Here is a 14,365-nt window from a genome sequence, read left to right on the forward strand (position 1 = left end):
CATACATCCCCATGAATACATTTAATATGCACCCGTCCCAATATTTGTTTATGCCCCGATAAGATTAGGCTCTCCTGTATTAGGGACTGACCACACCCTGAATCCAAGAGAGCCTGGGTTTTTTTGTACCATCCACTGACACAGAAATAGCAAAACCTGTCTGCTGAAGTGACTGAAATAATTGAACACCCTTACCTGGTCGGTTGAGGTCACACTCCATCACTGGGCAATCCCGAGCGATGTGGCCCACCTCCATGCACGTCCAACGCCGCAGTGAACTGGTTTCTTGCCCCGGAGCCTCAGCAAGAGGTGGAAACACCGGAGCCATTTAAGGGGCTCGACGGTAAGGTGACAAGGTCTGCGCAAGACCCCAGTCCGACATCGCAGCATCACGTGGGTAACCCCACGCTGCCCCAGTTCCCGGGCCAGGAGCTCCCACCACCACCCCCCATCCGACAACTTGTCTACCCCTTCCCCCTCAGTCCCTTCGTCATATCCTCTGCCAGTGGAGGGGCTGATCCTGTTGTGCTTCACCCAGGCAGCCTAGCTGGTGTCGGTTCTGCTGCCTGGTACTGCTCTGCCAGTGCGATCGCCTGGAACAGAGTGGGAGGTGCCTGCTGCCATACCCAAAGTCGTGGTCAAAGAGCCAAGCACTCCAGAAACCGCTCGATCACGATGATCTCCACCAGCCTGGCTTTGGTGATCGCGTCTGGATTCAGCCACCCCAGGGCGTACTCGTTCAGACTGGTTTGGGGTTATGCTTCAGGGAGAAGCGCAGAGGTAGCCAGGGCCTCAAACACCTCCAGGTAGGCTTTTGGTCATTTTTCTGGCGTCATTTTGGTGGGTCTTATCAAGCTGAGATCTGGTCCTGCCAGTCTGGCAGCCCCTTGCACCGCAGCAGTCAGGGTCTGGTGCAGGAGATCTATTATCTCTGTAAACTGGGTGGCATCCATTCTCTTGTGCACTGCTTAAAGTGGGCAGTGCCAGTGAATCCCATGCTGACACTATGTGTGGGAGGGTGGTGTGCAATTCACTGACACAGGGGAGACAGAAAGTTGTACTTGAAAACACTGCACAGGTGCCCAGTTTTATTGAGTGTGGGTGCTTCAACATTTTAGCCCACAGAGGGTGCTATTGACCATGGCCTGCCTACCAACGATGGTAGACAGAACCACAGGAATACCAGAGGCAGTACAGAGTTCAAGGGCAGGCGCACTCACAGGTGCTCAAAAGAATAATCAAAACAAAAGGTGAAAGAAAAAGGGAAAATAAAACACAGTAATCAAACTACAAATAAAAGGCGCTGCACTCGGCAGCATTATTGACCGTCGTTACCCACATGGCCTGGGTCTCTGTCTTACACTTGCTGCTCCCTCAGCCTGCTGTAAAAACATTTATGGGGTCTTCCCAAGGTTTCCCCGCTGTCACTACTTTTCTTTTCTGTCGGATTTCTTTTCCGGTTTTTCACCTGGCCGTTCTTGGTCCTGGACGCTCAGTACGACTTAGAAAGGCAGACCTGAGGGAACAGCAGAATTTTATTTTATAGGGCTAGCAGTCCGCCCAAGACCCGCCTCTCAGCCACTCAGAGAGAGGGAAAGTCCACACACCCTCTTCCCCACCTCTCCGTGTCATTGCCATGACCAACAGGCGAATATTGAATGGTTGCTGCCCTCTTCTTGTAGCACTATGAATACACCAGAAGAGTCAGCACAGATCTCCCCCAGTTACACCCTGTTAAACATGCCTGTATATATCAGTCATGGGAATCACAGAACACCCTTGGCCTTTACACGCATTTCTAATGTCATTGTATAACAGATTGTTTTGTTCTGCATCTAAATTTGGCAGTCTATAGCATGCTCCTATTATTATGCCCTTTGAATTTTTGTCCATTATTCTGACCCATATTGATTTGGCGTTGTTTTCTTTGTTCAGATTTAACACCTGGGCTTCAAGACTATGTATAGCGATACCCCTCTGTATCTTCTGTCCTGCCTGTTTTTCCTATACAGTGTATACCCACTAATATTATATTCATCTCCATCACTCTCAGACAACCAAGTTTCTGTAACACCTATCACACTGTAGTTTCTTTTTAGTACAATAGCTTCAATATTTTGTTTCTGATACTTCTAGTATTTAGATAAACACATTAAATAGCAGTCTTACCTGAGTTGTTGCCTTTGTTTTGATGTGGCCTCCCTTCTATTTTTTGTTGATTTCTCCCCCTTCCTTTCTAGTTTAAATGCTTCTGAACCTCTGCCTGTATATATCGGTCATAGAAACACAGAACACCCTATTAAACATGCCTGTATATATCAGTTATAGGAATCACAGAACACCCTGTTAAACATGCCTGTATATATCAGTTATAGGAATCACAGAAACACCCTGGGACATTTGTACACAGTGTTCTACAGGAATCACAGAACACCCTGTAAACATGTGTCACAAGATGGCGAGCGGTGACGTCAGACCCGGAAGAAACACACAGTACTGCGAGGTGAAATGGTCAAGACGCTTGCTTGCTCCGGTTTATCGCAAATAAAAAAAGGGTTGAACAAAGCAAAACACTCAAAATAAAGGGCACAATGGCCAAACAAACAAACAGACAAAACAGACTGAATGAACAGACAAACACGGTGTGTCGAAACAAACAGACGAGTATCTTGCTGGTCCTACCAGCACGCAATAGCAATCATTACTAATTATGTATTTTTGTTTCTATCCTCTCTCTCCCGTTCTCTCCTCACCAAAACTCAACCCTGAGTGAGTGAATTGTGCAACTATTTATACAGCTGTGCTGGGATTCAATTACTAATTAATTATTCACTTGAATCCCAGCACGTGAACTAATCTGTGCACTCCCTGTGCTCACATATTAATGTGAAGTGAATGTGAAGTGATTGAATTCCTGTGCCTAAATACAACTATATATTTTAAATCACTCGTGCTACACAGACCCATTTATATCCCTTGCACCACTATATCCATATACAACATAAAACACAAAATACACACAGGGGCGGGGCACACTGCCACAACATGCCTATATATCAATTATAGGAATCAGCTTTGCAATCCATTCTCAGTTGTAATATATTGTCCTGCTTGTGAAGAACACATTGGGCAGAGTTTGCTTATATTTATTTATTCATTTATTAAGTGCCTATAAAAGTTTTGGTCCTGAGAACAAATTTTAGACTAAGTTCACTGCTAGAGATATTCCATCAGATTTGTGCACAAACTCTACCTGCTGGACACCTAATGCAGAAAAACCCATTGAAATGAATGCGAGCACCAGCAGCACAAACAAACAGAACGTGAGGTGCATGTAGATACAAAAAAAAAAAAAAAAAAAAAAAAAGAATGAGGTCTGATCGTCCAATAAACAGTGTCGTGAGGTCCAACTGTGGAACTACAACAAAAAAAAAAAAAAAAAAAAGAATTAGGTCTATAGCCAATAAACAGTGGAAAAACTGTGGAAATGGTTAATCAATGTGCATTGACTTTATTGATTCTATTGGAGACTCCGCTTGCGAGATTTAAAACGAGATTACAATCAGGAATGGAAGCTTGTCAGTGGGATTTAAAGCTGTATTACAGTTAAGATACAGAGCACTTAAAACATAATTGTGGTAAAATGTACAAAAATGCTTCCACACAAAATCCCCAAAGAATGTGCCTGTGACCTTAGGGATTTAGTTAGAACATAAGAACATAAGAAAGTTTACAAACGAGAAGAGGCCATTCGGCCCATCTTGCTTGTTTGGTTGTTAGTAGCTTACTGATCCCAGAATCTCATCAAGTAGCTTCTTGAAGGATCCCAGGGTGTCAGCTTCAACAACATTACTGGGGAGTTGATTCCAGACAATTCTCTGTGTAAAAAAGTGCCTCCTATTTTCTGTTCTGAATGCCCCTTTGTCTAATCTCCATTTGTGACTCCTGGTCCTTGTTTCTTTTTTCAGGCTGAAAAAGTCCCTTGGGTCAACACTGTCAATACCTTTTAGAATTTTGAATGCTTGAATTAAGTCGCCACATAGTCTTCTTTGTTCAAGACTGAACAGATTCAATTCTTTTAGCCTGTCTGCATATGACATGCCTTTTAAGCCCGGAATAATTCTGGTCGCTCTTCTTTGCACTCTTTCTAGAGCAGAACTGCACACAATATTCAAGATGAGGTCTTACTAGTGCATTGTACAGTTTTAACATTACTTCCCTTGATTTAAATTCAACACTTTTCACAATGTATCCGAGCATCTTGTTAGCCTTTTTTATAGCTTCCCCACATTCATTCATCACTAGATGAAGACATTTCTGAGTCAACAAAAACTCCTAGGTCTTTTTCATAGATTCCTTCTCCAATTTCAGTATCTCCCATATGATATTTATAATGTACATTTTTATTTCCTGCGTGCAGTACCTTACACTTTTCTCTATTAAATGTCATTTGCCATGTGTCTGCCCAGTTCTGAATCTTGTCTAGATCATTTTAAATGACCTTTGCTGCTGCAACAGTGTTTGCCACTCCTCCTACTTTTGTGTCGTCTGCAAATTTAACAAGTTTGCTTACTATACCAGAATCTAAATCATTAATGTAGATTAGGAATAGCAGAGGACCTAATACTGAAAACAGAGGTTTTTCCTCTAATAAGTACTTTTTGTTTTCTACATGTTAACCACTCCCTAATCCGTGTACATGTGTTTCCTTGAATCCCAACTACGTTCAGTTTGAGAATTAATCTTTTGTGCGGCACTTTGTCAAAAGCTTTCTGGAAATCTAAATAAACCATGTCATATGCTTTGCAATTATCCATTATTGATGTTGCATCCTCAAAAAAATCAAGCAAGTTAGTTAGACACGATCTCCCTTTCCTAAAACCATGTTGACTGTCTCCCAGGACCCTGTTACCATATAGGTAATTTTCTATTTTGGATCTTATTATAGTTTCCATAAGTTTGCATATAATAAAAGTCAGGCTTACTGGTCTGTAGTTACCTGGTTCAGTTTTGTTTCCCTTTTTGTGGATCGGTATTACGTTTGCAATTTTCCAGTCTGTCGGTACCACCCCTGTGTCAAGAGACTGCTGCATGATCTTGGTTAGCGGTTTGTAAATTACTTCTTTTATTTCTTTGAGTACTACTGGGAGGATCTCATCCGGCCCAGGGGATTTGTTTATTTTAAGAGCTCCTAGTCCCTTTAACACTTCTGCCTCAGTTATGCTAAAGTTATTTAAAACTGGATAGGAACTGGATGACATGTGGGGCATATTGTCAGTATCTTCCTTTGTAAAAACTTGTGAAAAGTAATCATTTAATATATTTGCTATTTTTTTCTTCATCTACGATTTTGCCATTTGTATCTTTTAAACATTTAATCTCCTCTTTGAATGTTCTCTTGCTGTTGTAATATTGGAAAAACATTTTGGAATTGGTTTTAGCTCCCTTAGCAATGTTTATTTCTATTTCTCTCTTGGCCTTTCTAACTTCCTTTTTGACTTGCGTTTGCAGTTCTGTGTACTCTTTCTGCGTACTTTCTTTTTGGTCCTTTTTTAATGCTCTGTAAAGTGCCTTTTTTCGCTGAATATTTATTTTAATTGATCTATTAAACCATTTTGGCAATTTAGTTTTACATTTAGATTTGTCTACTTTAGGGATGTAATTGTTTTACGCCTCTAGTACTACATTTTTGAAGAACAACCGTCCTTCTTCTGTGGGTGTTTTCTCTATTTTACTCCAATCTACTACTGTTAGTCTCTGTTTCATACCTTCATAGTTTGCTTTTCTAAAATTGTAAACCTTAGCTTTAGTCATTACTTTTGGGGATTTAAAAAACACTTCAAATGAGACCATGTTGTGGTCTGAGTTTGCCAGTGGTTCTCTGACCTCTGTTTTAGTTATTCTATCTTCGTTATTTGAAAAGACTAACTCAAGGCATGCCTCCCCTCTAGTCGGTGCCTTGACAAATTGTGTTAGGAAGCAGTCATTTGTCATTTCCACCATTTCAATTTCATCCTTCGTGCTACCCACCGGGTTTTCCCATTTTATTTGGGGGAAGTTGAAATCCCCCAATAGTATGGCTTCTCCTTTGCTGCACGCATTTCTAATGTCATTGTATAACAGATTATTTTGCTCACCGTCTGAATCTGGCGGTCTATAGCATGCTCCTATTATTATGCCCTTTGATTTTTTGTCCGTTATTCTGACCCACATTGATTCGGTTTTATTTTCTTTGTCCAGGTTTAACACCTGAGCTTCAAGACTATGTATAGCGATACCCCTCTGTATCTTCTGTCCTGCCTGTTTTTCCTATACAGTGTATACCCACTAATATTATATTCATCTCCATCACTCTCAGACAACCAAGTTTCTGTAACACCTATCACACCATAGTTTCTTTTTAGTACAATAGCTTCAGTTCTAATATTTTGTTTCTGATACTTCTAGCATTTAGATAAATACATTTAATGGTTGTCTTAACTGAGTTGTTGTTCTTGTTTTGATGCAGTCTCCCTTCTGTTTTTTTGTTGATTTCTCCCCCCTTCCTTTCTAGTTTAAATGCTTCCGAACCTGCTCGAGGATCTTTTCTCCAAGTAGACTGGTTCCCTTGTTATTTAAGTGCAGTCCATCCCGTCTATACAGATAGTCCTCGTTGTAGAATGTGGTCCAATGATCAAGATAGGTGAAGCCTTCCCGTGTGCACCACATCTTCAGCCATGCGTTTTGATTAATTATTTCCAGCTGTCCATATGGTCCTTTGCAAGGTGCCGGTAGTATACCAGAAAATACCGCAGTTTTGGTTTTCTCTTTTAATTTCCTTCCTAGCTCTCTGAATTTGTTTTGCAGGGATTTTGGTCTGTCTCTTCCAATGTTGTTTGTACCGATGTGGATGACTACTACCGGGTCGTCTCCTGTTCGTTCTAGGAGCCTGTCCACGTTCTCAGTGATGTGCTTGACCGAGGCTCCCGGAAGGCAGCACACTGTTGTAGTAAGGGGGTCCAAACTGCGAATTGAACTTGCTGTGTTTCTCAATATGGAGTTCCCAACAATCATGACCTCCCTTCTTTTTGCTGTCTGGTCACCACTGTCAATGGGGTCCTGGATGTTGTTCCTTTCATTCTCTTGTTGTTGGTTCTGCTCATCAAAATTCTGAAGTGACTCAAATTTGTTGGTTGTTTTGATTTCTGGTGGTTGTGTTTGACGAAGTTTCTTTTTTTCCCTGCTTCTGCCTACCTGAACCCAGCTGTTCTGACCTTCTATCTCCCTGGTGGCTTTCAGTCTGTTAGGGGTGATGCAGACTTCCATGAATTGTGGGTGTGCCAGTTCCTCAAGATCCTGTTGCTGTCTCACTTCTTCCAGCTCCATTTCTAGCATACTTACTAGTTTATGCAAATCCTGGATCGCGCAGCACTTTACGCACACTTGGTTTAGCTCCGCTGGGTTTTCTCGGATTTCCCACATCAAGCAGGTGTCACAGATTACTGGCTTGAAGACCATGTTGAGGTTTTTTTTTTTTTTTAAGTTTAGTTTCTTCTGCAGCCGTCAACCTGCTTTCAAACTGCTTCTAAACTGCTCTGTACTTTTCCACGCCTGTACTTCTCCCACTCGCTGTCGCTGGGAAGACTGCCTCGTTTAACTGCGTTGTTCTGCTGTGCTGTTGGCTCCTCCCCTCGCCCGTGTCTCAGAACGGCGCTGAATTTGAATCAGCTGCTCCGAGTTTCAGCTTGTTTGTTATCAGAAAAACACACGCGGCTGTTTGACTTTGAGCTGCAGTTGTTTTCCCCAATGTCCTGTGTTTTCTGATTAAAGCAATTCAAGATGCAATTTCTCCTTACTGCTTCTAAACTGCTCTGTACTTTTCCACGCCTGTACTTCTCCCACTCGCTGTCGCTTCCACTCGCTGTCGCTGGGAAGACTGCCTCGTTTAACTGCGTTGTTCTGCTGTGCTGTTGGCTCCTCCCCTCGCCTGTGTCTCAGAACGGCGCTGAATTTGAATCAGCTGCTCCGAGTTTCAGCTTGTTTGTTATCAGAAAAACACACGCGGCTGTTTGACTTTGAGCTGCTGCTGTGTTTCCCCAATGTCCTCTGTTTTCTGATTAAAGCAATTCAAGATGCAATTTCTCCTTACTGCTTCTAAACTGCTCTGTACTTTTCCACGCCTGTACTTCTCCCACTCGCTGTCGCTGGGAAGACTGCCTCGTTTAACTGCGTTGTGGAAGACGGCAAAGGAAAGAAGGTACAACTTAAGCGTGCCAGTACTGTCGAGTTACTACTTGCATATTTTCTGTCAAAATATGCAAGTAGTAACTCGACAGTACTGGCACGCTTAAGTTGTACCTTCTTTCCTTTGCGTCAGTATTTTTTTTTTTGTAAAGTAACTGAAAACACTAATTTCATGCAATATATCGAAAACGAAAGTCCTGAAAAAAACTGATTTACATCAAACTCGAAATTAGCTACAAATAAGCACTGAAAAATGCAATTTATAAAAACCAAAAAACAGAAGCCCCATCATACTGCACTCAGATAAAGAAAAGAAGATATTGGATATATAGACATTTTAAATGTATAATGTGTAAATCAAAAAATCATAAATGCAAGGATATATCATATAAGTGACTGACGTATTGTACCTTCTGTAACTTGTGGAAGACAGACCATATAGATGAAATGTCTGAACATTGTATTTCAACCGTGGTTATATTTCTTCACTGAGTAGTAGCACAAAGATGGAACACCCCTCCCCATTTTTTTTTTTTTAAGAACATACATTTTAGCAGACTACCTAGGTTATGTTCATTTGGCCAGTCTTTGAGGAGCATGTCATGTGATTAGTTGTGTCATCAGGGTAGTCATATCTGATGTCATGCGTATGCATAATGGTGCAAAGTTAAGGTTGCGTGTTAACCTTAACTCGCAATTTCCTCACTTTGAGGGTTTTGCTTGAGTAACTTTAATAAAGGATACATAAGGACTTTTTATTTTATTATTCCATGTACCTGCATGGTCCTCTTAGAACTACATTTCCCATCATCTTCTTGCTCACATATGTAACTAAGATGGATTTACCAGGGAGGATGATGAAATGTAGTTCTGAGCGGTCCATGAGGATAAATGGGAAGCTATCTTGAGGCAAGGAATGAAATTTAAAAGCTAAAAAAGTGGTCAAAATGTAAAAAATAAATAAACTATACAATATACACACCTTACGTAAACAGTTATAGCAACACATGGGAACATAATAAAAATAACACAATAAAATAAAAAGTTCCTTATGTACGCTTTAACATTAACACAGTTTTTGCTATATAAAGTCTACACCCCTTTCAAAATTTTCACCTTTTGTTGCCTTGTAGCCTGGAATTAAAATGCATTAAAATAGTTTTTATTTCATTTATCTACACACTCTTCCCCAAAACTTCCAAGTGAAAAAAAATATTCTAGAAATTTGTAGCAAATTAATTAAAAATAAAAACTGAAATAGCTTGGTTGGATAAGTGTCCACCCCCCTTGTAATAGCAACCCTAAATTAGCTCAGGTGTAACCAATCGCCTTCAAAATCACACACCAAGTTAAGTGGCCTTGTGACCAGATTGACGGTAGTGATGACATCAGACCCGGAAGAACACAGAAACCAAAACACGTGATGGCAGTGAACCTGAGACGATACGGCGTCCAGCGTTTTATTAAATAATAATACAAACAAAAAGAGGTAAACAAAACACATAACACATAAAATAAAGGGCACATTGGCCAAACAGACAGACAAAACAGAAAACGGACGTGGACGAACCCAACAAACAAGTACCTTGCTGGTTTTCAGCCAGCACTCTGTAGCATTGCCATATTATTTTAATTTAACTCTCCTCTCTCTCACCCGTTCTCACTTCCGAACACACAACGGCGAGTGAATGAAAACATGCTGCTTTTATGCAGCTCTACCGAGACTCGATTGCTAATCAGTCATTCAATTGGAGTCTTGGTACAACTGTATGCGAATTAATAAAAGTGCAATTCCCTGTGCTCACATATTATTAAATTTTACCTGCACGTGAAGTGCTGTGCAATCCTCTTGCCTAAATACAAATTTATATCCCTTTTTTATTTCCCGTTTGGGAGGGCGACCTGATCTGGGTAGTGTCTACGTGCTATGATGCATCTTCTACTTCTTAATGATGGACTTCACTGTGCTGAGAGGGATAATCAACGCCTTTGACATTTTCGTGTTCCCTTGTCCTTGGTCTTCATGGTTGCTTTGTTGGATTTCAGTCGAAAAGTAATATATATATATATATATACTATATATATTATATATATATATATATATTAAATACCTGCAGGAAATTATCTACACATTAAACCACTTTGAGTACGCACAGGCTGAAACCACTTCTCTAATTTTGTGAACAAATCATTTGCACCTGAGCTGATTTAGGGCTGCAGTAGCAAAGGGGTTGAATACTTATGCAATTGAGATTAATCTGTTTTTCTCTGTAAATCTTACTTATTTATATTCTATGTGCATTTTTTAAATTTATCAATGTGGAGTAGTTTGTGTAGATTCTACATGTAAAGTCTAATTTGAAAGTGTCGTGGAGTACACTCAGGTGCCAACAAAATGTGGAAACTTTGCAGGGGGGTGAATACTTCTGCAAACCATTGTATATCTGAAGAGGGAGCTCATTCATTCTTCATTTAAGCACAATATTACTGTATGGTTATTAAGCAGAGCTGCAATGAAGTTTCCTTTGTTTTCTTTTCTTAGGACTCTTCTTCGTTATGTTCTCAGAAACGAGGGATAATGAAACAGGGCTGGCTGTACAAAGCCAACATGAACAGCACCATCACCGTCACCATGAGGGTAAGTTTGAAGTGAAGAACAACAAACAGCTTTCATCAGCTAAAGCTCTTGTCCCCCGAGCCCATGTTCATGTGCAGGTCAGTAAACACTCTCTCTCTGCCCTTGTCAATGTGCCGGTCAGTAAACACCCTCTCTCTGCCCTTGTCCATGTGCAGGTCAGTAAACACTCTCTCTCTGCCCTTGTCAATGTGCCGGTCAGTAAACACTCTCTCTCTGCCCTTGTCAATGTGCCGGTCAGTAAACACTCTCTCTCTGCCCTTGTCAATGTGCAGGTCAGTAAATACTCTCTCTCTGCCCTTGTCAATGTGCAGGTCAGTAAACACTCTGTCTCTGCCCTTGTCAGTGTGCAGGTCAGTAAACACTCTCTCTCTGCCCTCGTCAATGTGCAGGTCAGTAAACACTCTCTCTCTGCCCTTGTCAGTGTGCAGGTCAGTAAATGCCCTCTCTCTGCCCTTGTCCATGTGCAGGTCAGTAAACACTCTCTCTCTGTCCTTGTCATTGGGAATGTCAGTAAACACTTTATCTCTGCTCTTTGGAGTTGCTGTGGCAGGGAATTGTGCTGTCTTAGTAAACCTCTCTAACCTCTCTGACTTTCTTGAGCCGGGGAGAAAAAAGATACGTGGCTATAATTAGAATGAGCAAGCTAGGAAAGGATAGTGTTATTGTGATATTATTGATAAAATTAAAGCAAGGTCAGTCGCTGTAACAAATAACAAAGCCATTGGTATTACAACAACTATTAAAATAATGATGTAAAAAAGAAATAAGATGTATTTTATTAGGCTTAAGGAAGTAAATTATAAAACGGTGTTAATGATGCATAAAATAAAACCTTTAAACAAGCAGTAAAGATGGGATTTCAAACCAAGCATTATATTATTTGTTAAATAAAATAAAGGTTATAAAAAAAGAAACCCAAGGATCTTTACTATATCCAACAACTCTGTTTACGTTTCAGCTCTTTGAACGTGTTATTCCAGACATCATTTAATCACATACTTGTGAAACTTATCAAGTTTGTTTAGTAGCTTTAACAGTTGGAATTGTTTTTATTAAAGTCTTAAACTGGCAAACAGGAATGACAATTATTTAAGCTTCCTGCTTGTTTTTTCTCAGTTACTTAACCCAATACCCAACAGTACCCAGCAGCTGGTTCATCCATATCTGATTGACTTGCTCAGCAGACTGACATTGTATCCTAACAGTGAAGGAGTCAATGGATTTACAGGAAATGCAATAGAATTTCAAATTCTGCATGTGATTTATTTTTTTCTAGGCATTCAAGAAGAGGTACGTCTACCTAACCCAGCTTCCTGATGGCTCTTACATCCTCAATTCTTACAAGGATGAAAAGAATTCCAAAGAAACCAAAGGATCCATCTTTCTGGATTCCTGTATCGATGTTGTTCAGGTGCATAGATATATATATATATATATATATATATATAATATATATATATATATATTATAATATATATATATATATAAGTTGTTGGCATCTTGACAAATCCACAATCATAGCAGTCTGTCTTGTAGTCAGTCTGCAAACAAATGCTTGAAAAAAAAAAAAAAAACGTGTGCTAGGAGGAGGCGTGTCTTGTTTGCTGCATTTACAAAAATAATAGAATATCTTATCATTTTAAATGCAAAATGGGTCACACTGACCCGCATGGCGGTTCTAGTGTTAATAGAAACCCTTTAAACCCTAACCCTATATCAGTGAGTCGAGCTCTCTAAACAGGTTACCCACTGTGCCAGTTACCATAGCCACGAGGTACAGTACAAGTCAGCACTCATTTTTGTTATATGCTGATCACCTGACTGAATTCTACTAATTGTCCTGCCTTGTTCTGTGGTATTCCAGTACCATCATTGCTGCCCTTCATGTGTCTTTACAACCCACATCAATCAAACAGTGTTTTCCTTTGATCTGTGAAATTTCCTTGGTACTGGCCCAGCTTTCCTCACTCTAGGTGCTCTTCTAAGTTGCATGGGAGCCAGTGTGCACAGTGAAGCAGCAGAGTACATTCTGCACCAGCTCTCTAATTCTTCCCAGTCTACAGTGGTGGCAGGCAGGGCATGCTTTTCAAACTGTGCATTGTCAAAAAGTTACTTTGGATTTGGATCTTTTACAACAAGCACTGTCTGTGTTGTGAATGGCTGGATTGTATTGTACTTTGATGGCAAACACTCTGCATATGCTATTTGCAAAAAACATAGTGCTGTTGCAGCCGAAGATTTGATTGCAGTGTTTTTTGGATAACGAAATAATAAATTATAATGCATATCGCCATTGAATTATTTTTTTTCCAAAAAGCATGCAGGGCTGTTACAGAATATGGCAGACTAACATTCAGTGTGCTTTCCTTGTATTTAGAGATGTTAATAACAGACCACCCCTGAGGGTGAACACCAGCATGATTCACAATAAAATAAAAGCGATAAAATACAGTGAGTCTACCTGATTACCTTGTATAGGAACCTGAGGACCTTGTAGAGATTTATTTGTGTATACAGTGATATTAGTATTGAAACATATACTCTACATTATTTGTTTGCTTTTTTCTTCATTATTTATATGAATATTTGATAAACCTTTGAAATCAGGCTTGCACAACTCTGGCCCTTAATGACCATTCCACATCAGGTTTTAGTGGTTATCAATAATATAATGACCAGATTAGGTGTAATTGATTCAGTTAAGTAATTAAGGGTATAGTTGTATCGGGGCTAGAATAGTCATCGCTGTGCACCACTGTTTTCTGTAATGAATAAAAACTATTTCTAGCTTAGAGAAAACACATTTGTAGCTCAGAAAGATAGACCCTTAAAGAGCCCCAGGCTTTTTTATTGAATTTGACTAAATCCGTACAGAGAGGGTGACTGGGTCCTATTGTTGTCTCTGTCACAGTGCCCTAGGATGCGCCGCAATGGATTTGAGCTCAAGATGCCAGAGTACAGTCACTATCTGGCAGCGGAGAGCGAGCACGAAATGGAAGAGTGGGTGAGCACACTGAAGAAGGTCATTCAGAGCAGCGCTGACACCATGCTTCAGGACAAGAGAAATGGGGACTCACTCGACTGTTTACTAGGTACATCCTAATATCCAATACCAGGGCTTGCTTTAACATCATTAGAGGGGTTCTGTACAACATCCATGGATTGGGTAATTGCATCCCCCTCCCAGTACAAGACATTGCAAATAGTCCTACTGTATGAAGTTCAGTTTATTCATTTGGTCAGTCATAAGAACATAAGAACATAAGAAAGTTTACAAACTAGAGGAGGCCATTTGGCCCATCTTGCTCGTTTGGTTGTTAGTAGCTTATTGATCCCAGAATCTCATCAAACAGCTTCTTAAAGGATCCCAGGGTGTCAGCTTCAGCAACATTACTGGGGGGTTGGTTGACCAATAAACCTGACTTCTATTGTATGCAAACTTATGGAAACTATAATTTATTTAGATTTCCATAAAGCTTTTGACAAAGTCCTGCATTAAAGATT

At 40.3% G+C, this 14,365-nt stretch overlaps 1 protein-coding gene across 2 annotated transcripts in view; it reads left to right on the top strand.

Annotated features, from left to right (window-relative positions):
* The window catches only part of dock11 (dedicator of cytokinesis 11), a 187,251-nt gene that overhangs the window by 54,961 nt on the left and 117,925 nt on the right, over positions 1-14,365 (top strand). The window contains exons 6-8 of one of the 2 annotated variants that reach the window (XM_041220293.1): positions 10,766-10,861; positions 12,138-12,272; positions 13,773-13,953. In XM_041220293.1, coding sequence (XP_041076227.1) covers positions 10,766-10,861; positions 12,138-12,272; positions 13,773-13,953 — 412 coding nt within the window. Of the gene's footprint in view, positions 1-10,765; positions 10,862-12,137; positions 12,273-13,238; positions 13,313-13,772; positions 13,954-14,365 lie in introns of those variants that run through there. The other variant, XM_041220292.1, reaches the window with a different exon arrangement.

Source organism: Polyodon spathula, chromosome 20 (assembly GCF_017654505.1).
Source record: "Polyodon spathula isolate WHYD16114869_AA chromosome 20, ASM1765450v1, whole genome shotgun sequence".
Taxonomy (NCBI): Eukaryota; Metazoa; Chordata; class Actinopteri; order Acipenseriformes; family Polyodontidae; genus Polyodon; species Polyodon spathula.